The sequence below is a fragment of the Uloborus diversus genome, unplaced genomic scaffold (assembly GCF_026930045.1).
Source record: "Uloborus diversus isolate 005 unplaced genomic scaffold, Udiv.v.3.1 scaffold_468, whole genome shotgun sequence".
NCBI lineage: Eukaryota > Metazoa > Arthropoda > Arachnida > Araneae > Uloboridae > Uloborus > Uloborus diversus.
The window spans coordinates 116,926-141,466 of NW_026558646.1; the positions used below are offsets into that span (position 1 = coordinate 116,926).

The 24,541-nt window shown below is 36.5% G+C and overlaps 1 protein-coding gene across 1 annotated transcript; it reads right to left on the reverse strand.

Annotated features, from left to right (window-relative positions):
• Positions 1-5,835: 5,835 nt before the first annotated feature.
• LOC129233493 (ankyrin repeat and protein kinase domain-containing protein 1-like) lies at positions 5,836-18,611 on the reverse strand (the record flags this gene model as incomplete). Its single annotated transcript, XM_054867511.1, has 2 exons — positions 5,836-6,868; positions 18,531-18,611. Coding segments are annotated over 2 exons (1,114 nt in total), but the record flags the coding sequence as incomplete, so codon positions are not given.
• Positions 18,612-24,541: the final 5,930 nt, after the last annotated feature.

A 24,541-nucleotide genomic window follows, 5' to 3' on the forward strand; every position in this document is an offset into this window, starting at 1 on the left:
CTTGCCAGAAAAGACAACCACTAAAACACGCGCTCCGATCCAAAATGGCTGTATAACTTGCTTTTATGCGGCTTATAAACTCTTCTTTCTATGTATAAAAATGCAATCTTTTGGAAGTTTTTAACTAAGAAACGTTGGTAAAGAATGATGGACGAATCATTTTTTTTAATACGAAATACTCTCTTTATTATCAGAGCCTGATTGCCGCACGGGCACAGGTCCCTCCTCTTAGATTTCACGGGGGCCCAAAACACAAAATAACCCAAATGTTTATATGAGGCTGCAAAATTTTTTCAGAGCGATTATGCCAAAGATGTAGAGCCAGATTTCCCTAATGGATTTCAGTAACTTCATTGAAATGAAAGATGAAGCTACGGACATTTTGAAACAATCACTAGTTAATCCTCTCTTTAGGGTTTCCAAATGTTGAGACTATCATACGCACTGTTTTTAGTATTGCCAATATCCAATTGCACTGCTGAACGATGATTTTCATTGTTAAAAAGAATGAAATCTCCTTTGAGAGCTTTTTTGCAGCAAGGAAAGCTGTCATCCATGGGTGCCACTCTAAAAATTGGCCAGGACTGAAAAGCGCGTGGCTCCATTTCGCGACACCAAAACGTTAGCGCTTAGTTTGTTTGATGTTTTAGACATATATAATGCTAATTTTTGATGCTGTAACTACATAGGAAAACCAAATTGGAAGATTAAGTAAAAATTAAAACCTAAAATAAAAAAAATAACATATCATTGTCCAAGATTTTTTGGAGGTAAAAGCAGAAAAAGAACTTAATAATAAAATACACTAAAAAACTTACTATTTGCTACAGCAGAAAAAAAGTTTCAGATTTTATAGTTCATATTTCATACAAAAAAGTAGTAATTAAAAAAAATTCAGGTATGAGGTATTCAGGTTCTTGGCTATAAGATGCATTGTGATAAAAACTTTAATAAAATTTTCCAGATTAAGATAAGAATGGTTGGAATCAACAGATTGAGTGACTTATTTAATTATTTTTTGGAAAAAAAAAACAGCTTATCTTTTTAACTTTAGCACATGGGCCAGTTTTTTGTCCTCAGAAGAATAAGACCTTTTTTGAGAGTGAGAGATTCAAAAGTAAAGATTTGTTTCATCTATAAAAATGATTTTGAACATGGAAAAAAAAAATCCGATGTCCGAAATTTTTGAAAAGACGGAATTCCGTCCCTTGGACGGAAGTGTGGCAACCATGCTGTCATCCTTATCATTATTATGCTTAAATAATGATTTCACTAAGTAGAATGTTGTCATTAATATTTTTGCAAATGAAAAGACCAAGAAAAAATAACTCTTTATTTGATGATAAAACTTCCCCTTAGAAATTTGATCTCTTTTGCAAATCCCAAAACAACTCGTTTAGTCTGTATTTACAGTAAAAAGTTACATCATCGAAAACTTTAATACTTACGGTTTAAAATCACAGCTTATATAATTATAGTATACTATATCTCTTTTTTTTTAAATGTATATACTACAGTCAACCCTTGACAACTCGAAGTCCCAAGGGACCTGCTAAAAGTTCCTTGTGCTTGAGAAGTTCCCACAACATTCTCAAGAGTTTGGGACCCGATGGAAACTTTGAGTTATCTAGCTTCGACTGTATATTGTGATATGAGGCTCCACCAAATTTAGCACGACTCTGTTAATACGAAAGTATCGAAATACTTTATTGCTTCCTTATATAGAATGAGCGGGAATGGGTGGGTGTGCAAAAGGATTTTTGTGCTCCGTTTCTTCAAAAATCTTGGGCTCTAGGGGAGGGGGTCCTGAAATAGAAATTTGCCCCACGTCCAATATCAGAATGATCGGGCTGTGTTTGTTGATAGTTTGATGTCGGCAAAATGACTTTTATGCCCTTATGCAGTAAACTTTGTACTTAAAATTTGGTATTTTCTCAAAGTCCAAGTCCCATTATCTGTGCCATTTGGCACTTGTCCCTTGCCGTAACACCAAAACTTACTATGTTTCTGAAACCGGTCATTTTTTACTGTTTGCATTCACATTTATTACTTGATATGTAGCTACACAATTATTTAGTTTCGTTGACCTTTTTAGTTTCCATTACTTGGAAAGAATTTTCATTTTGTGCAAGTCCTTCACGGAAATGTAAGAACCTTTTTTTAATTAATTTTCAATTTTCTGTGTTTTACCTACGATAAATCTTTACTTTTGATACTGAAACGAACATTGCTTATTTGTTTTATTTGTATTTGTGGAATAAAACCAGCTGACAAAACTATTCTGAATGTAACGTTTCTTCCCACGGAAAGGACTTTTAAACAGTGATATTCCCACCAATTTTTCTGAGGGTATACTTCCAGTAATCCATTACGCACAATTTGTGTATGTGATCATATACATAGTATGTCATGATATGAAAGTATATGAAGTTTCAGGGTGTACGCCGTGTCTAAAAAATATTTGAGAGTCTACAGCGTATACGGAGATGGGAATACCACTGCTTTCAATATCAATTTGTGAGCAAAATTTTGAAAAGATCGTAAGGTATGACTTTTTCCCAGGACCCCAGATAAAACGACTTGCCGATCAGAGTTCATAGACGAATGAATGATGCAATCAAATATTCATCTTGATGCATAGGGTATAGCACTGTTCAGAATAAATTTAAGACCTTACTTATTTTATTTTTACTTCTGATTGTAAAATAAAATCAAAGGCTACAAAGTTAAAAAAGTGGATTCATTTTCATTTAAAAAAATCAACTCTTCTATTTAGCATTTTTGTGCTTCACAGTAATGTTCTTTTTTATATTCACCGTCCGATTTTTTAGTGCAAAACTAAAAGGAAAAGTATATGACTCAAAGAAAAAAAAATTTTTTTTCTATGGGGGCTTAAAAAAACTGACACAGGTTTTACATGAAATGTCATGTTTCTTGTCACAGTGAATCTTCAAATTGACATAGATAAACGAATAAAAACATTTGAGCTAAGTATAAACATAAACAATGTTGGAAAATGTAAATGACTGCTCACATGTGAATGAACGTACATCATTGCATTGTGTGGAGGCGAAAGGAAACCGCTTCCCAATGCATAAAAATGCGAGCCTATGGACGAAGAGACACCCGACAAACGCTCTCTTCTGTGCCGTCAAGTCTTCACAGCCATTTACCCACATTTTTGCATTCAACAGATTCTTAGCAGCTCCGAAACAGTTTTCTTTTCGGCTAAATGGATGCATGCTTTTCAACATCATTGTTTACATACATTAGTAAGATAACTAATGCATTAAATTAAAAGCTTTTTTTTTTTTTTTTTGTCATTTCAGGCACTGCCCAATAATAAACAGACTTCGGTTGAAAAAGCTGCAAGTACAAATACCCAAGATATAAAAGTAGTAATTTTAAATCTGTACCTCAGAGCAAGACCGACGTAAGTCCAAAAAATGCGATTTTCAATTTTTTTGGTGAATTGCACGCAGAAGCTTATTCCGGGGAAGATTTCAACAATTGGGGATCTGGCGATCTTTCTGCATTGGCGTCCATTTTTTGGCTCCAGTGCCAGAAGTATTTTACCGAAATAAAAATATTTACCCCAAAAAATGAGACGGCCGAGACAGATTCCCAATTATCGAAATATTCCCCGATGACGCATCGAGCCATGTGAACGTCATTCTGTTTTTTAGCAGGGTCAATATTTTCGGCTCACTCTACTTCTTTCGTGCCAATAGGGTACAATAAAAGAGAATTTATCAATGGCTAGAATATTCCTTTTATTACGTGATTGATACACACAAAGCATTTTGCACACGATAGACAAAGCCATTTGAAAGGTGTCTCAGAATAATCATCTTGCGCATTTCTTTCAAACTTCTGCCCAGTGTTACACAAAATCTGTGGGTGATGGCGAAAAACTGTTTGCATATTTGAATTCAGCGCATCATTTTACGTGAAGATCAGGTCCGTATAACAAAAAAAAAGTTGTTTTTTTTCTACACTAGTTATATTAATTTTCAATTTTCTGTTTTATATACCTACGATAAATCTTTACTTTTGATACTGAAACGAACATTGCTTATTTGTTTTAATTGTATTTGTGGAATAAAACCTGCTGACAAAACTATTCTTTATGTACCGTCTCGTACCATGGAAAGGACTTTTAATCAGTGATATTCCCATCGATTTTTCTGAGGGTATACTTCCAGAAATCCATTACGCTAAATTTGTGTATGTGATCATATACATAGTATGTTATAATATGAAAATTTATGAAGCTTGAGGGTATACGCTAAGTGTCTAAAAAATGTTTGAGGGTATACGGCGTATATGGAGAAAACCTATGGGAACACCACTGTTTTCAATATCAATTTGTGAGCAAAATGTTGAAAAGATTGTAAGGTATGATTTTTTCCCAGGACCCCAGATAAAACGACTTGCTGATCCCTAAATGAGTTCATAGATGACTGAATGTTGCCCTCAAAGATTCATCTTAATTCATGGGGTATAGCACTAATCAGAATAAATTTAAGACCTTACTTTTTCTATTTAATTTTTATTTCTGATTGTAAAATACAACTAAAAGCTACAAAGTTAAAAAAGTGTATTCATTTTCAGTAAAAAAAATAACCTCTTCTATTTAGCATTTTTGTGTTTCACAGTAGATGTTAAACGAGCTCTTTTCTATATGCACCCTTCGATTTCAAGTACAAAACTGAAAGGAAAAGTATATGACTCACAGAAATTTTTTTTTCTCAGCTTAAAAAAACTTACAGGTTTTACAGGAACTGTAATGTTTTCTGTCACAGTAAATCTTCAAATTTACAGAGCTCAAATGTTTTTTATTTCTCAATCCAAGTATAAACATAAGCAATGTTGGGAAATGTAAATGATTGCACTCATATGAATGTACGTACATTGTTGCATGTGTGGAGGTGAAAGGAAACTGTTTTCCAATGCATAAAAATGCGAGCCTATGGAAGATGAGACACCTGACAAACGCTCTCTTCTGTGTGGTCAAGTCTTTACAGCCATTTACCAACATTTTTTGCATTGAAAGTGATTCTTCGCAGCTCCGAGTTTTCTTTTTGGCTAAATGGATGCATGCTTCTTAACATCATTGTTTACATACATTATGCATTAAATTATAAGCTCATTTTTGTCATTTCCCAGTAATAAATAGACTTCAGTTGCCAAAGCTGCGAGTTATAAACCCAAAATAAAAAAATTGTATTTTTAAATCTGTACCTCGGAGCAATAGCTCCGTAAGTCCAAAAAATGCGATTTTCAATTTTTTTTTTGGGGGGGGGGGAATGTACGCAGAATAATATCCTGGGGAAGATTTCGATCATTGGGAATCTGGCGATCTTTCTTCATTGGCGTCCATTCGCAGTTCCACTGCCAGCGCGAGAGGCATCTTACCAAAAAAAAAATAAATAAATAAAATATTTACCCCGAAAATGAGACCACCACACCAGATCCCCAATTATCGGAATATCCCCCGATTACGCATCGAGCCATGTGGATGTCTTTTTCAGCTTTTAAGCAGGGTTAAAATTTTCGGCTCACTCTATTTTTTTCGTGCCAATAGGGTACAATAAAAGAGAATTTATCAATGGCTTGAATATTCCTTTTATTACGTGATTCATACACACAAAGCATTTCGCACATGATGTACAAAGTTATTTGAAAGGTGTCTCAGAATAATCATCTTGACAAGACAAACGGGTTTGTTTTCGAAAACAGCAGATAAAGTTCAGTCAACTATCTCGGGCACATTCAAAAACAAAAGATTCATACAGTTCAAGTCCTGATTTTTATTTTCTTTTTCGCCGTAGACTAGAGCTCTGCGGCCCGGGCGAAGTTCCTCAGGTCGTCGTCCGCCAGGCACGCGAGGAGGACGTCGGTGCAGGTGGTGGGCAGGGGCGGGCAGAGGAGGGGGAAGCAGCGCAGGAAGCGGTCCTCCAGGGCCCTCCTCTCCCGGACCTCCCCCAGCCGGACGAGGAGGAGGTCGCCGAAGAGCGGGAAGTCCCGCGCCAGGAGGTCCCGGTCCGAGAGCCGCCGGATCGCCTCGTCGGAGAGGCGCCGGGCCAGGCGGGAGGGGGGTCGGCGGGCGATGTCGCGGAGGGAGAGGCGGGACCCCTCCGTCAGGGCCACCCTCATCTCGGCCTCGCACTCGGAGAGCAGCCGGACGCCGCGCTCCTCGCCATCCTTCGGGAGTTCCATCTCCTCCCAATGTATCTCGATGGAACTCCAGGCGTAAGCCGCCAGGAGCACTCTCGCCACATCGTCGTGCCCTCCCGCTAGGGCTAAGTCCAGGGCACAGTGTCCAAATCTATCTTTAAGCTTGAAACGCGCACCCCTCGACAGCAAAGATTGAACTATCCGCGGGAGACCTTCTTCCGCAGCATAATGCAGGGGGGTGCGGTAAACAATGTCCGGCCCGTCGCATTCGGGGGCGGCCTCCAGCAGCGCCTCCGCCGCGGCCTCCTTCCCCCAGATCACGGCAACATGGAGGGGCGTGTTTTCACTTCTGTCTTTCGCACTTTCATTCGCCCCTCCCGCGAGCAGCATACGGATGACATTCACGCACCCACTCTCGGCAGCGCGATGCAGAGGGGTGCACCCTTCGTCATCCGCGACATCCGTGACGCAGTCGGCCTCCACGAGCAGCTCCGCCGCGGCCTCCTTCTCCCACACCAGGGCCAGGTGGAGGGGCGTCTTTCCATCCACATCCCTCGCCCTCGTGTTCCATCCTCCTTCCAGCAGCTCCCTGATCCTCTCCGTGTCTCCGTCGATTGCCGCCCAGTGCAACGCGGTCCGCCCGCACTTGTCCGTCTCCGACGCACCTCCGTCCTCCGGCCGGCGTCTCCTGGAAGAGAGAGAGAGAGATTCAGGTTCCGCTCAAACTGAAAGCGGAAGGGATTTCGATCACTTTCCCGCTCCCGTTCACATGAAATCTTATTTGAATGAAATCTGGACTAGAAAACCTCCAAAATAAATGAAAGATAATTCTTAAATCTAAACATATTTAGCTTGATGCAGGTACGGGACATTTTGAATCAATGCCCTAAATTCTTACTCCATCATGAATTTTACTGGATTGGAATTTGAGAAACAGCACACGATTTCCACCAAACTATATTTATTACTAGTGGTACTCGCACGGTTTTGCCCGTAATATAAAAATTGAAAGGTCCTTTGGTTCGCCTGTATATTTACAAAAAATGTATGGTGAATTTTCTCACCAATTGGCTCGTGCCCATGTGACGGTTCCACGTTATGATAATTTCGTCATTGACTCGTCCATCTTCTGATAATTTCGTTCTTAAAATTGGAATAGGAAAAGAACCACATCGAATTTTCGAAAAATCGCTTCGAGGTGCACACCCCCATGCTGCAAACTAATTTTGTGTCAAATTTCATGAAAATCGGCTTAACGGTCTAGGCGCTATGCGAGTCACAGGGATCCAAACATCCATACAGAAAGACTTTCAGCTTTATTATTAGTAAAGAAGAAAAGAAAAGAAGAAAGATAAAGAAGTAAAGAAGAGAAGAAAGATAAAGAAGTAAAGAAGAGAAAGATAATTTTCAGAACAAATTCTTTCCCATTTTATTAAATTTCTGTGAAAAATGGGCTTAAAATTAGAATAGAAAAAGAACAAAATCGAATTTTCGAAACATCGCTTCGAGGTGCACACCCCATGCTACATACTAACTTTGTGCCAAATTTCATGAAAATCGGCCGAACGGTCTAGGCGCTATTCGCGTCACAGACATCCTACAGACATCCAGGCATCCTCCGGACAGAGAGACTTTCAGCTTTATTATTAGTAGAGATGAGCATATTGAAAAAGTCCCTGACCGCCACAACAGCTTTACACATTGGACAACACTCTGTGGCCACACCAAGAGCAATGGTGGTAAAAGATGGAAACAAGGTTCATTTGCATAAACATCAATGATTTAACGATGTCGGTCATTAAACATGAACACAAAACATGGAGAATATTCTATTTAAATTATCTGCTTTCAGTTTCGACAACAACAATGATTTATAAGTTGAAACTAGGGTTGTTTATACGCAGATATATTTTTCGTTCAAAGTTTGTGCCCTACGATACGATCTGGGGCTCTGCTCTTTTAGTGTTTCATTGAATGTGCAGAACGGCTCGTATACACCCTACATGGAAATAGAATGGTTTAAAAAATTACATTTAAATGCATTTAATTTGTTTCTGAGGAAATGAGTTGTGAAAAAGCTCGATTCCTTATTCTGAAACAGCATTTCGTAAAAATGAATAAAGATGCACTGTTTTACTAAAAACAACTGTAGAGCCGGATATCCGGAATCCGGCAGACAAAGCGCGGGATATCCGGTATCATCGCTATCCGGCGCATCCCTAGTACGCATGCGAAGAAAACTGCATCGATGAACAGTTTTCCAAATATTATAGGAACACTTTAATGTATTAGATCTTCACCTCTTTCTACCCACAAATGTTCGCCCAGTGATCGAAATTCGACCCTATTCACAAATGAATATTTGAGAAACCTTGTATGAATTTAACTGTTCCCAACATTTTTATTTCCACTTTTGCTCTCGTTTACTGCATATCCGGAAACAGACAATTTTTATACGTACACGCAATGACGAAAGGTAATTTTTTTCCAATTTTGCTTTTTGTCCGTCAATCTCAAAATATATCGATGAGAGGGGATATATCGGTAATGGGGTCGTTTCCGAAATTTTAAAGTGTTTTTTTCTGAAAAAGCAAGTTTAGAAACATGGATTTTAACCATTTTTTAAATAATTTTAAAAAATTTAATATTTTTTAACAATTATTTTAGTCGGTGCGCAGATTGAAATTCAGTTTTTACGCTTCTGCACATGGCATCAAAGGCGATGAAATGCCATTCATTGATGCCATTAGCGCACGGCGCAAATGATCATAGCGTGGCGTAAACATTTAGCACGGTAATGGAGTAGCGCGCCAAAGTACATCACTTGTAACGTCATAAAGATCACGCTTTATTTCCAAAATCGAACGTTTGAAATATGAATAAAAAATAACCGTCGAGAAAACAAAAGTTTTTTTCTGGCCCCATGTTATTTCTTTTACTTATTCTATCAATTTCAGTGAGTAAAAGTAGTACTTTTGACTGAAGAAAACAGCCCCATTGAGAAGTGGTCGTCCAATTCCTGGCTTGATTCATTTTATTTTGGATACCATGTTGCTTTGTGCTAACCCTATGCAAATAGATTCTTCCCGACTATTTGTTTACGTATGCAAAGCAAAAAAAAAATTTTGCGCTGGCATTGGAAACAAAAAAATGGACGCCAATGGGTAAAAATCGTCAGTAATACAATTTTGGAAATATTCCCGTATGAAATGAAGCATCAAAACTCAGTTTATACGAAAAACTTCTGTGTGAACAATATCTTAATATATAAAAATCAATGTCCTGAAATAATATATATATATATATATACATACACATATATATCGACGCACAGCCGAAACCGCTGAAGCTTCAGACTTGAAATTCGGCAGGCATGTCCGCATGATTACGAAAGTAACCACTAAGAAAGGATTTTTTGAAATCTCAATTAGTTCGGGAGAAATTAATTAAAACCTCTTAATTTCTGCGAAATTAAAACCTGTCATTGAAATTCAAATCCCTTATTTTCGGAGGCTTTCCTCCATTCAAATCATTATTCAGTACTTCATCTCAACTTTTGGTCGATAGCGAACTATAAATTTGATGTTGTTTTTGTTTCTCGCGTGATTCTTCGAGGCTTTTCTCAAGTCAAATCATAATGTTTCTGTCTTTTGCTTTCATTTTTTTCAAAACTAGAAACGAAGTTTTAAGAACATCATCACAGGCGGACTATCCTTTTGAAGTTAGAAGAGTGCAGTTTCCTGTTAAAGTTTGCTTTGCAATAACCATTAATAAGTCACAAGGACAGACATTAAAAGTAGCAGGGATCGATTTATGAGAAGACTTATTTTCACACGGCCAATGTTATGTAGCTTGCTCCAAAGTCAGTTCGTCAAGCAGCTTAATAATTTTAGCACCAGGAAAAAAAAAAAAACTAAAAATGTTGTATGCAAAGAAGTTCTTGCTTAAACATAGGTATAACAATAAAATGTGGATGGTCTGTGTTTGCAAAGATAATCAATACTTTAAAAGGATCGTTAATAACAGTTAAAGATCGGTTAAGGACAAGGGCACATATATAAGGAATCCAGGGACCCCGGGATCCTCCCAAAATTAGGAAAAATTATAGGTAACTAGAGGACCCGACAGACGTTGTTCTGTTCAAACTTTGTAAATTGAAAAGTAAAAAAAAATCAATAAACTATCAAGTGTTTGAACTGTTTTGTTGAAAAAAATAAGTAAAAAGAAAAGGTTTTAAGCTGCTTGGTGTCAGAATGCGTATATTTATTACAACTTGATTTATCTAATGCCCACTGAGCAGTTGTTTTATTAACTATTTTTTCTCCCGAACTTGACGGTTTGTTCTTTCAGCCATACTCAAAGGATAAAAAGCGTCCTCAGATATTAAGTGTAAAAAACTAACTACCCATCTAGAACAAACGGGAAATCCCGTTGCAACATCCCCCATATGAAAAAGAATAAAACAATAAAAAAGATATCGTTTAAAAAAATGATAAAGGTAAAAACAGTTCTCCGAATAAGCGAAAATCACTCATCCCTCCCCTCCCCCCACATAACGATGTAAAATAAACGCTTTCTTCAACTAAAATGACTAAAAACTCTTTAAAAACGAAAAGCAACTCTTTGCAATTGGAAATCATTCGCCAAATAAACAAAATATACAATAAATTACATTAACAGTAGCTTTAAAATGTAAACAAATGATCACACAACTCTATTGTTTACAGCCAAAGTCGCCAAGCCTCCACGTTACTGTAATCCAGCCGATCAGTGAGCGAAGTCAACTCCGACCGATTAGCGCTCCGATCTTTTGATGAAAAACTTTTTAAACTTCATATATTGCCTAATTTGTTCTTTCCACCAAAGATAAAGATCTCCCACTGCACTGATCTTTCGTGTACAGAACTACCCTGTTGTAATTTATCTGGCCGAAAATAAAGTTTGTTTTGTCTTTAAATTCTATCATCTTTTCCTTTAATAATGTACTGATTTGTTAGATAATTCTTAACGTATTCTTGACATTGGTGCCAAAACTCAGATGGATTTCAGCCGAGAAACATGTGTTGCTAGGTACGGTACTTTCTGATCATTTGGTTAGGAAAATCTAAAGCACCGATCCGGTCACATGGTTCAACTACGACGACAGAACACACGTTTTGCGTGAACCTTCCAGTACTTTACTTTAAAATATATCACGGGACCTAAAATCGTTGCTTTTAAGAAATGGAAGGCTTCATTCTCTCTCTACGTTTTATCTATTCTCAATTGACATATCACAGTAGGAAATTTCATTACAAAAAGCAGAACTGGCTTTCTTATTGTCCTTTGACAACAGGTTAAATATTTATTTCAGTTCTCGCTCAACAATAGGTTAAAATAAATATTAATCATTTGAGAGGTATAACCACCCAATGTTTAAATTAATTAATTAATTAACAAAAACGTTTCCGATTCGATCCATCGCGCTTCGAAACCATGCTTGCACACAAAAAATTTGATCAAAATTGGTCCAGCCGTTTAAAAGCCTTATGGTGACAAACGTCTGCACAGAAGATCTTTATATTTTAAGATAAGTAATTATTATTACAGGGGATTTTCGAAACTAGGTGCACCAAGCACTGTTAACCCCAAATAATTCCATTATCCGAGCAATGCCGGGTATGGGAATGCTAGTTACTTATAAAACGTCTACTATTACTGAGTAAGTAGCTTCTTCGTCGTTAGAAACATAAATTTCCAAGCAACAAATGAACGAACTCTACTCGTGGCAACTGTCAATTCGAAAACACTGGAGGTCGCAATAATAGTACAATTTTTAAAAAAGGTCATCTTTGTGATTTGTTTATGGTTAGGGGTGGTGAAGAGCTGATGTCACATTTTTCAGTATTTTTGACCCTTTCTTCCCTTTGTCAATGTCACGCTGTTTTTCATAAACGTTACTATTAAAAAAAGGCTTGTTGTCACATTCTCCCCATTGTATGTCCCTCCTGTCATTTCTGTCCTCTCCCTTGTCACAAACTGTTACTATTTCGTGAACCCCACCTTAGAGCGGGACTTCATTCGTGGACAGCCCCTGTTTTGTGGTAACCGCATGCAAATATGTATTTCCCTACTCTTTGCTTGCGTATGCAAAGAAAAAACATTTCTCGCGCTGCAATTGGTGCCAAAAATTTGACGCCAATAAATGAAGAGCGCCCATTTCCAAATTATCCAAATCTTCCCGAATGAAATGATGCTGCAAAACTCAGACTATACGTAAAACTTCTTCATGAACAATATTTCTTCTAAAAAGTTTAATACTATTGAGTAAGTTGCCTTGACCTCTTCCATTAGAAATATAAAATTTCAAACAGACAAATGAACGAATGATACTTGCTACATTAAAAATTGTCCATTCAAAAACACTGGACTTCGTAATAATGGTGCAATTTTATTTAAAAAAAATCGCTTTTGTGATATGTTTACGGTTTAGGAAATAACTGACTAATGCACTTTTAAAAATTTTTGACCCCTCTCCCCTTTGTCACAAAGTTTCACACTTCACCATGCTCCCTATTTCCTTTGCCACATGTCATACTGTTTTTAATAAACTTTCTTATCAAAAAAAAAAAAGCTTGATGTCACATTTTCTCCATTGTATGTCCCTCTTGTCATTTATTTCCTCCCCCTTGCCACGAACGGTTAAAATTTAATGAACCCCACCTTAAAAAGGGACTTTATTCGTAGTCAGTTCCTTGCAAATAGACATTTCTCTACTCTTTTTTTTTTACGTATGAAAAAGAGAAATATTTCTCGAGCTGGCATTTTGGTGCCAGGTGTTGGTTGGTGGTCAAAAATTTTACACCAATGGATAAAGTTCGCCCATTTCACGATTATGGAAGTCTTCCTGAATAAAATGATACCGTAAAACCCCTTTAATACGTAAAACTTCTGTATAAGCAATATTCTTTGTAAAAGTAGGCGAAAATACAAAATTTTCAACAGTCAAATGAACGAATTCTACTCGCGGCAACAGAATTGTCCATGAGAAAGCATTGGACGTCGTAATAATACGCCAATTTTATCAAAAGTTTCACCTTGAGATTTGTTGCTGGCGATAGCAAATGCAGATATTATTTTGAGAAGATAATTTCGTCGAAACTGAAAGTCCTCCCACCCCTCACTCCGTAAAATGATTTATTTAAATATTAAAATCTCGAAAACATAACAAAAATGAAAATATTTTTAATGCCCATAGTTACACAAAAAGCCTCAATAATTTTTTTAAAAAATGCAAGAATTGCATTTCTTTATGGTCAAGCGAGAAATGGCAACACATAATATTATCTAGCAATTTCTTCACGCTAAGTCGCGTGAAAAATCAAATAAAAATGAATGTTCACTAACTTTTAATTGCTTCTAGTTTATTTTCTAGTCATCTTGGCGGGTTTTCGTTTTTTGCCGTAAACGGGGGATAAACGTTTTTAGAAGTAGTTTTCACGAGCTTTTCAACCATACCAAGCTCAAAGCACTAAAATTATTTTTTCGTGTAAAAAAAGCGGTTTAAAAAATGAATTAAAACTTAACGTTTCACGCTTCTGACAATGAATTTCAACAATGGAAAAGAGATAAAAAATTAATATTTTTGAGTTTCGCTAACTAAAAAACGCTTATAACTTTTTTCTAATGGATTTAGGTTGTTGGACCTTGGGCACCCTGACAATTTTTTCGTTAGGAGTATTTTTTAAAGACCTTTCCAACCATATCAAATTTGAAAATATTGTACCATCCGTTCGCGTAGAAAGAGCCATGCAGGACGAAAATGCGTTGTTTATTAATATCTCAGTTAATTAGCGTTCGATTTCAAAATTTGTTACTGATGACACTAAAACTGGGCAATAGCTACCGAACAAAGAAAGAATGAAGGAAATCGGTTCACAAACAGAGGAGGAATCGGTACCGAAAGAAAACGGCTTGCCTATTAATATACAAAGATACCCCCTTTAAGTTTGCATTCGTCCTTCACTTCTTATGAGAACTAAAAGGTGTGGGAACGTTATTGGGGTTGGAAAATACGTCACGTGTACGAGTGGCAGTGGCGTGAGTACGTACCGCAAGGCCCCACAATCCGGGGGCCCCAAATTCGCAAGGGGCCCAAAAATGTATGAGCTTTGTTTTCATTCAATTTTATTTAATTTTTCCGTGAATCAAACTTGGTTTGAAAAGCTTAAACATAAGAGCGTTAAAAAAAGGTAAGGAATTCATTAAATTTATGATCCTTAGGGACACAGTGAGGCACCTAGAATCCCAGAACCTATTGATTTAGGACCTCCGATTAAGATATCGGGGGCATTTGGCCAAACGCATTTTCGGGGCCCTCATGTAGCCAAATATTACAATTTTTTGCCATTTTGGGATCTTAAATAGCAGGGGCTCTAGGTCACTGTCTAGTCGGCCTATTCAGTAAGTAGGCCCCGAGTAGAGAGAAGGGGGCCCACGGTCCAACTTCCATGCGCGAAAACCAAACCTTGGCTCGGTACAAAGAGTACCACATGCCCTCCCTAGACCATCACCTGCCACGGAAAGAAGGGAAAATTCCTGAATGAAGAGGAAAGGAAGGAAACAGTCCTGACCGTACCAAAGCCAGATAAGAGACAGCCAAAAGAAGTTTTTTGGGGTAGGATCTATATTTGGTGGGTGGGGGGGGGGACCAATCGGAAGGAGGTCTAAAAAATTTTTGAGCTTTGTTTTCATTCAATTTTATTAACTTTTTCTAAAAATCAAACTTAGTTTTAAATGCTTATATTGATTCTGGGCCCCTGAGCCTATTGGTCTAGCCCCCCCCCCCCGAGTAAGATATCAGAGGTAGTTGGCCAAACACTTTCTCCGGGCCCTCTTATAGCCATACGTTGCAATTTTTGCCACTTGCTAAAACAGTTTTCGCAATTTGGGGGCAACCCCGAATGGCCGGGGTTGTAGGTCATGGCCCAGCTGGCCTATTCAGTAAAGAGGGTCCCTGACATTAGAAGGGGAAATCGAACTAACTCTTGACCTCCCAACTTACAGAAAAGAAATGGAATAGCTACTTTGTTTTAAGATTACTTTTTTTGCAGGCAACTGTTAATATATTACCAACTAAGTTTTCTCTTTTTTTTTTCTTCGAAACAAATAAAAGATAGGGACTTTACCAAGAAAGTGAGACAGAAGAGATCCTCTAAATAATTTCCTTTAATTCACCAAAAACAGCCTAATGTGTTTTTAATCTTCAATTTCGTTAACATTCCGGAAGAGAGTCCAAAAAAACCTCTTTCTTCTTAATATGTTCAAAAATTCCTTTTTTTGGAACTTCTATTTTCAAAAATTCCGGGGCAAAGTTCCAAAACCTTCCCAAAAAGTTTTGATTTTCAAAAAAAGCTGGGACAGTCCCGGAACCTCATCTCCTATCGTCAGGTCATCAAAAGTGGCCTACAATTGCGTTTCAGGAAAATTTCCAGGGGAGAGCCTCCGACCCCTCAATCCTTTTTGAATTACCAAAGATCATTTAAAATTGCGTTTTGGGAACTTCTATATCGAAACAGTTTTCCGGAAGTCTCATCTTTGTACAACTTCCCCTTACATTTTACATGTCATCCTATAAACACATTTGTGGATCACTTTGGTTGAAGTTAGGGGAAGGGATGAGGGGGTTCAGAACTTTTCCTTAGAAATCGAAGTTGCAAAAAGGCAATGTAAGAATGGCTTACAATCGCCTTTTTAAAACTTCAAATTTCGCAAAATTTACAAAGGTCCCCAAAGAAGGCCACCAAAATCGAAAAAGTGTACTTCAAATATACAATAATACGATTTTTAGTAGGGGGCCGAAATCAGATTTGCTGGGGGGGGGGGCAGAAAATTTAAAGTTACACAACTGACCAGTGGCGTGGATAACCGCTGGTTTTTTTTAATTGGGGGGGGGGGAGATTCGGCGGGCACTTCATTTTTCACCCTATATATACATACTAGCTGTACCTTCACGGCGATACCCGTGCAAAGGAATTTAAAGCTTAAACTAATGCTCCATAACATTAAACTATGTCAAATGTTGCGCTGAAGCATAAAATAATCCCCCAATTATATTATTTAACTTCACTAGAAAGTCGCCCGTCATGGTATGAGGGGGTGGTAAATTTGCTTCCACGTACATTTGAAAGCAGCGATTTCCTGTTTGGGGATATTTTGGTAGTTTTAAGTTTTAAACCCCACACCTCCAGTGGATTAATCCTTAACTCTGGTAGATAGCAGATAATGATGATAGACTAGCAAAAATACCACCCGCGTTGCCTGGGTCAGTAATAATTATTAGAAAAAAATCGTTACTTGCTTCTTGTTTTCTGTTTCTAAGTGAAAGAATTTAAAAACACATCTTTTTGACGTGATTAAAAATCGAGTTTCTTCCTTACCCATAAAACTAAAATAGCAATAAGTATAAAGAACAAAGTAATATTGATTTAGAAAACGAAAGCACTATATTTAAGCATATACAAATTTAAAAAACATGAAATTAATCTTCTCATATTTAAAAAGATTAATCTGTTGATACTTTTTTTTCTAACATGGAGTCTAAAACCTTCTCTGTATGGCTAATGAAGTACGAAGTGATTAAAAAAAAAGTAGCTGCGCTCGTAATCCCCCTTATACTTGCTTAGTTATTTTCGGGGAAATTTCAATCATTGTGGCTCTTGGTGCGATTTTACCGAATTTGCGAAAGTCGTTTCGGGGGTACCTTCGATGATGCTCCCCCCCCATTCTTTCCTTACTTTGTAAAACGATATAATATTAATTTTCGTTACAGAGATATCGTCGCTAGATGCTGAGATATTTTTGGTCACCATAAAATGGCACTAAACAGTTTCATCCGAAATGTTACCAAAATAAGTAATACAATTTGGTGATTGTTTGAAATTGTGCAAAAAGGAAAATTAATGGAAGTTTTTGTGCTGTTTATGGATTTGCCTAATTTAGTTGCTGGATTATTTAACACAGTAAAAAAGGTCTTTTGAAAATTCTTTGATTGGCGATATTTTGTTTACATGGTGAAAGCTGAGAAACATTATGACGTAGTCTTCGGCTTCAAAAACAGCAACGTTGAAAAAAACTGCCAAATGCATCAGCTACGGAAATCTTTCTGCAAAAATTTTGGCGATCTGCTGGTTGTTTGGATAATGAGTATGTGTTTCAATCAGCATAAAATAATAATAAAAACCATTAATTACATTTAAAGTTCCGTTTTTAAATGGAAAATCATCAGCCAAATCATGTATTATTTGCCAATCTTGTGCAAAAAATCTTACTTCAAGATTTGACTTGAGAAAAGCCTTGAACAATCACGAAAAGCAAAGAAAGTCAACAATACAACAATTGTCGCTATCGACAGAGAGTTGAGATGATACACTAAATACTGTATTGAGTTGAGGAAAGCCTTCGAACATGGATCTAAAAAGCTCATAACTCGTTTTTTATTCTACTTAGAAATTTCGAACAGGTGCCATCATCAGCAGAAAAATCAGAGCTTTTCGATGGACATATAATGTAAATATGTGCAAGTATTTTTTTCATCCCAATATTAGAGAATTTATACAAAAATTGTGTTTTATTGCCCCCCTAAGGGGGGTTTTGCCCCCCCATAACGGGACGAAAACTACCCTATGTGTTATTCTGATGCATATGCTATATTATTGTAAAGTTTCATCAAAATCCGTTCAGTAGTTTTTTGCGTGAAAGAGTAACAAACATCCATACATACATCCATACATCCATACATCCATCCATACAGACAAACTTTCGCATATATAAATATTAGTAAGATTATGATGCAGTGGCTAGTAAACAATTTTTTTTTTTATTTTACAAAATGATGTTTCCGTGTTTCACTTTAAAAAACGTAGCACTTCAGCGACTATTCGTTTTGAAACAGGGAACATATTAAAAGCCTGGATATTCACCGTGGGGTGCAAAAATGTCAGTTTATGATTTGACTTATAAGAAAAACCTTTAAATATTCAAGTGGAAAGCAAAAATGAAATTGACGCAAGACTGGCTTTCGACAGGGAGTGAAGACGAAGCACTAAATAACAATTTGGATTGACGAAAGCCTTCGAAATTTCTAAACCATTTGATGATTAAAACTAATTAATTCTTTAGAATGTGACACATTAATTGACAAAAAATTCAATTTTTCTATTCCCCCCCCCCCCCCATTTTTTTTTGCTTTAAAAACCCACTTTAAAATTTCCATAATTGTTACATCTTCAAATGTGACACATTAGGGAAGACATCCCTTCCCGTTCTGAATGAACGACAGCACAATGTCACTTCGTATACAGATAACTTACTTGGGAGGTTGTCCTTCGCCATCTTGGGATTGACGCTTGGACGTCGATGGCAGCTCCCCATCTGCTCCTCGGTCCACTCCCCTGGAACAGAGAGAACACAGGGTTCTTAGGGATGGACAGCGGAATCGTGACTCGCTAACACATCAAACTGTAGTCCAAAAGACAGCCGAAGAGGATGGTTCCTTTTCCAGTGACGATTTTACAAAAAAAAAAAAAAAAAAAAGTCGAAGGCGGAGAGCAGTCCTTTTTACTTAAAGAGTTAACTTTCAAACCGGATTATATCCTGTTTTAAATTTTTTTGGAAAAAAGAAAAAACCACGTTTATACGCAGAAATAATAACTGTTAGAATTTCGAATTTCCCACAATGTTTTGGTAGTGGCTATTCGCAACAACAAGTGACTATTGGCGTAAGTCTAGGAATTTTTTCCTTCATGTTATCAGACCTAAATTACCAATTTTGTTTTGGACTACGAATCAGAATACTTGGTGATGTTCTGCTACGTAAAATCATTTAACCAAAATTGTTCTGCAAGTACTTCGAGCGTTGTATACACAAGAAACCAACCTGACCTTTTCCACAAATCGGATGCCCTAAATCAAAATCGTTTCATACAGGAGGTTTCCTTTCTTTCACTTTACAGTTTTTAAAACTCAACTGTTGCTATGCACTTCTGTGGAACCTTAACCGATTGAGGCTCTAATAAAATATTTTATATGCCTTCTAAAACGCACAGAAAGAGCAAAGATACAAAAAATCCGAACCTAGGCGTCGAACCGCACATTTTTGGTTCATTTTGCATAGCATGAAGGAGCAATTAAAATAACTTTAATAAATAAACAAAATAACTAAAATAATATATCAATTGAGTCAAATTAGGGCAGCACATAAAAAAACACTTCAAAACTTTCTAAATAATTGAAATATTTTCAGGACTTAAGAAGGTTAAAATCTCAAACAAGACACGCAATTTTCGGCAATGGACGTGCTTCAATGTTGGCATGTTTCCAAAACATACTTTAATGGAGGAAATGGCAGTGGATGAAGATCGATTGGGAAAAATAAGGTAAAGGGGAACCAAAAACGCTAGAAAAATCAGGATCTTTTCAGCTTTAGAATAATATGATATTTCTGCAGAAACTGCCGGATGTCAGCAGAAATTTCACAGAAAATTTGTCTAAGTTTTCCTCACCACATTTGAACAGAATTGTTCTGCAGCTCAAGCATCTGTTCAGCGAGGCATGTCACAAAATTTTATATTACTCTGCATTGGGGGTTTAAATATATTCTTCTAGTATAAAACAGTAGATATCATCTCTTTTGCAAAAAAAAAAAAAAAAAAAAACACGGCATTTTGTTCAGAAATAACTTTAAAAATTGAAACAAAATGTTCAACATTTTGTAATACATATATATATATATATATATATATATATATATTACTCTACTTTACTCCTTCCTACTTACTTTATTCTTTTGACTGAACATTTCAAAAAAAAAAAAAAAAAAAGACCTTCAATCCAATTAAGTATGACCAATAAAACCACCCAAGCCGATTCAAATAAAAACGTTGTTGGTATTAATAGAGATCACAACTTTCATCACAAACTAATCACAATTTTTATCAATTCTTATCACAATAGTAATATTCATTATGCAATATTAATTTAGTAATCTTAATTTGAGGTCGCACTTGCCTAATATAGTGTTACAAATCTTGAAAATAGTAATTGTTTCTATGATTAATTTGTTGCAGTCTGGCTAATTTTGGCGGTTGTTCCATTAATTTTCCTCTGAAATTATCGTATTAACTTAACCGGTAAATAGTTTCTTGTAATGAGTAAACAACCCCCTTACATTCGAAATGACGTATATGGTCCCCTGATGAGATTTCTGAAGGGAATAAAAAGAAAATATTGGTACAACGTAATCGAAATTTCTCAATGGAATATTGTGGAAACTTTCCGGGGATTTATAAATAGCCAAGGCGGCGTGTTCAGAGATAGTCTTGACTGAGTCGTTGCGCTGTTAAGTGTGTAGGGTATTGGGGTGATTTGCCAGTGGTTGACCACCTGCCAGTAGTTGACCACTCGAGCACTAATATGTGCAAAACAAGAACAAATAAGTAGATATTTTCAATCTGATTGCTGGAACTAATTTATAGCATCCCATGAAGTGTTCTCTTATAATTTATAGTTGTAACTAAAGTTTTGAATGGAGGTTAAGACGGTACAATTTACAGAGACACATGAAAATTTTCAAGAAAATCACTTTTCTTACTAGTAAGAATTGTCATGAGATAAAATGTTTAATCGTATTCCTTGAAGCCAAATTTTATTCCTCAGGTTCAGTTACTGATATATGCTGATCATCCATGTTTATACTAAGTAAATAAAAAAAAATTGAATCATTTTACTAATCATTTATGCTGGGATTGAGGGGTGGTCAACTACTGGTTGTCTAAAATGCAATTAATGCCAGTAGTTGACCAGAACGGTCAAGTAATGAACTTTGTTGGTTTTAAAGCTTTTTTCTCGAAAACAAAATAATTAAAACATTTTTTAGCTTAAGATAAACTACAATGCTACTTTTGTTCCAAAAAAAAAGGTATTTTTGCAACTAGCCACCTGTCTGCTGAACCAATAGAACCAAAATTTGTGTTACGGTTATTTGAACATATGCTCTCCTAATTGCGAAAACTTTAAACAACGTAGTTTTAACACAGATTTTATTACAAAAAATTAATTTCGGAAATTTCGAATCGCAACATCCACATTTTTCTTGCGCAAATTGATTCGCGTATTGAAAAACCTCAAATTGCGTTGTAACGAGTGGCGAGTGACCAAAAACTGCAAAGATGAAAATTGTTTATCCAAGTGACAGTATAAACAGGGGTAGAAGTGACCGACTTGTCACATATAGGACATTTTCCACAAAAAATATAGGACAAATATAGGACACATTATATGAATATTTTTGCTATGAAAAAAGAAATAATACATATCATATATTATTCAGTTATTCTTATCAATGATTTTGTTTAAAAAAAACCTCAACAAAATACCTTACATCTATAATGACTTTCCTGTAGTTGAAAGAATAATTTTAGAAAAGGTGTACTTTATAGACTAAATAACTAAACAAAATTTGAACAAAGATAATTTTTATTTTTTCTTCCTTACTCATGACCCACATACTAATTCCACTGCTCTTAGATTTTATATCTAAACTGAACCCTTTACCACTTGTATTAAGAACAAACAGAGCTTGAGAAGGATCCTTCTGACGTTTTTCAGAGTTTTCTTTATGCTTGAATGTTTTAGCATGCTGCCTCCATTGCGAAAATCCACTATTGCTTATGGGCACTGAACAGTTGCAAAAACGGCAAAAAGCGGTAAAATCATCTTTTCCTTTAGTGCACCATGCACCAAAATTTGTAGAATTAATGTCCTCCTGGTTCAACAGCTGCACACGAAATGTTGTTAAGCGATGTGATTTTGCCATTATAGTTCTACTTATTACAACAAACTACGTTTTAACATCATAAGGAACTAACCATTCCACGATCCCAAAATTCCACAAAAAGAAAAGATTGCAAAAAGAAAATTAGAACATTCCGATCAGAAAATGCACTGAACGCAAAATTATACCAACAGAAACGAAAACCATGATGGAAAACAAAACAAACGGCTGTTGCCCCCCCCCCCCCAAATGCAAAATTCTAAAACCAACTTCAGCATTAGTTCTCGAAACTCCACACACTATAGAGTGACGTCACATTGCTGTAGCCAATGAGAGATGATGCCTGTAGCAGAATTTAGTCAGTTGAGTTCTTTAATTTGAAATTCGTTTGGGCACGTACTTTCAGCGAAAAATCCGATGTCAGAAAGTTTATTTACCGTTCTTTTTAAAAGATATATTTGGTATAAAACGGGAATATAGGAAATATAGGACATTTTTGAAAAATATAGGACGATTTTGATGCTTTTTTTTTGAAAATATAGGAAATATAGGATATATAGGACTACTTCGACCCCTGTATAAAAGATAAGCATGTCGCATAACTCACAGGGTAGGACAGTAGTAGAAGCACGAGCCACTTAACACCATGTGCAAAGCTTAAGGAAAAAAATCTGTAAAATGCAGAGTGGAAAGCGTGCTTCTTCAGTCAGTGCTAAAATTTTCAAACAAACTATTTTCGTCACACGTCGATGGATCAAACGCCATTTCTGGCTCATCAATACACTGATCAATTTGAGCAAGGAACACGTGAGTGTTGTCATTTGAAAATTTCGAGATTCTATCACTGTAACCATGAGATCACTGCTCTGTTTAAAATCATAAACCTCTAACACATTCCTTTAAATAACTGTTCTAAAATTTTGGATCGATAGGTTCAGTGAATATGCCGCTAGGACTCCGTACATAAGGAAATTTACTCTTGACACCTCTACAAACTATTAAGCATTTTTCATTCAAGTGTTACTCAACAGTAATGTTATCATGTTTAGGCATTATTCTGGCAGCTATGCCGACTAGATTCGTGTACTGCGGCGACTTACACGATGATGATGTCATATCTGCTTGGAGTGGCTGCTGTGGACTCGGCGAGAAATTAAAGAGACATCGCTAAGTTGGCATCATTTTTGGCAACTTATTTTTGGTGCAAATTTGGCGAAAAATTGCTAAATATCGCCAAATTTGGCGACTTTTTAAAATTTAATAGGTCATCGCTGGCAGAGTTTAAAAGTATGTGCGAGTGTTGATTTTAATTTAGTTTGAAGATTATCCGCGGTTACCATGTCACCCTATTCTGCAGATAATTGGGAGTTTACTGCACTTACACTGATCACTCATAATATCAACGCATGATTTTTAGTAAATATTTAAGCATGATACGAGTGGTCTAGGATGGCTCGATTCTCTGCCTTCGGCGTCTCATATATCAATGACGTCATATGGGTTTGTAGTCCATGGACTCGGCAATAAATTGAAGATGTAATATAAAGTTGGCACCATTTTTTGGTGACTTATTTTTGGCACCAAACGTGACGACATTTTAACCTATTAGTCATCACTGTCGTGTAACCATCAAAGTCACGTGACATGTCATCTACCCAACAACCAATCAGGAGCGACCTTTAAGGGAGTGCACACAAGCATGCATGCGGTCCGATTTTAATTTAGTAGCTTTCAAATTTTACATTGTTTAAAAAGTGGTCAACTACTGCGACCACACGCTGCTCAACTACTGGAAGTGAGCTGTCAACTACTGGCAAAATCTCCCTTTTTAACTTCCCTATTCGAAATAACTTGAAAAATAGCAAGTAAAACAGAAAAAAGACTAGTAATCGTTGATGCTGATAGTTTTATAGACACGTAGAAAATTTTTGAATTTTTTTCCATTTTTTTTCCTGTGAAATTAAATAGAACTTGTAGATATTTCCACTAAATGGTCAACTACTGGCAAATCACTCTAGCTCTGTTTTGCGAAGCCTTTGCGCTGTGTGTTTTGCGTATTTCGATGTGAATACGTGTGTTACCGCTGAGTTTACGGTGTTAGTTGACATTTGCCTAATTGCTGAGAATAATTTAGCAGTTGTTAACTACATTTCCTGTACATAGTTGTGAATAAATCTCCCGTGTTTTTCTCAAAAACTGTGTCGTCATTTAAGAATTTCTTGAAGTGGATGGACCAGTAGGGTTGGCAAAAACCTGGGTTTTTTTTAAAAATCCCATTGACCCAGCGTTTTTTAAATAAAACCCAAAAAAAAAACCCCAACTGAAGCCGGGTTTTTTAAAAGAAATGTGTTTTTTTTTTTTTTGAAGGAAAATGTGGGGTACTTGTAGCATACTGTAGCGTAAGTATATGGACAAAGCACAAAAATTGTCTTGGGGGGAAAAAAAGCTGGAAAATTCAGCGTTTTCTGAAGGAAAGTATAAAAGATGACGAAATCCAAGAATGGTGAAGTTTCAGGTTTTTTAGTTTCCATAACTACCAACAGTTAAGCA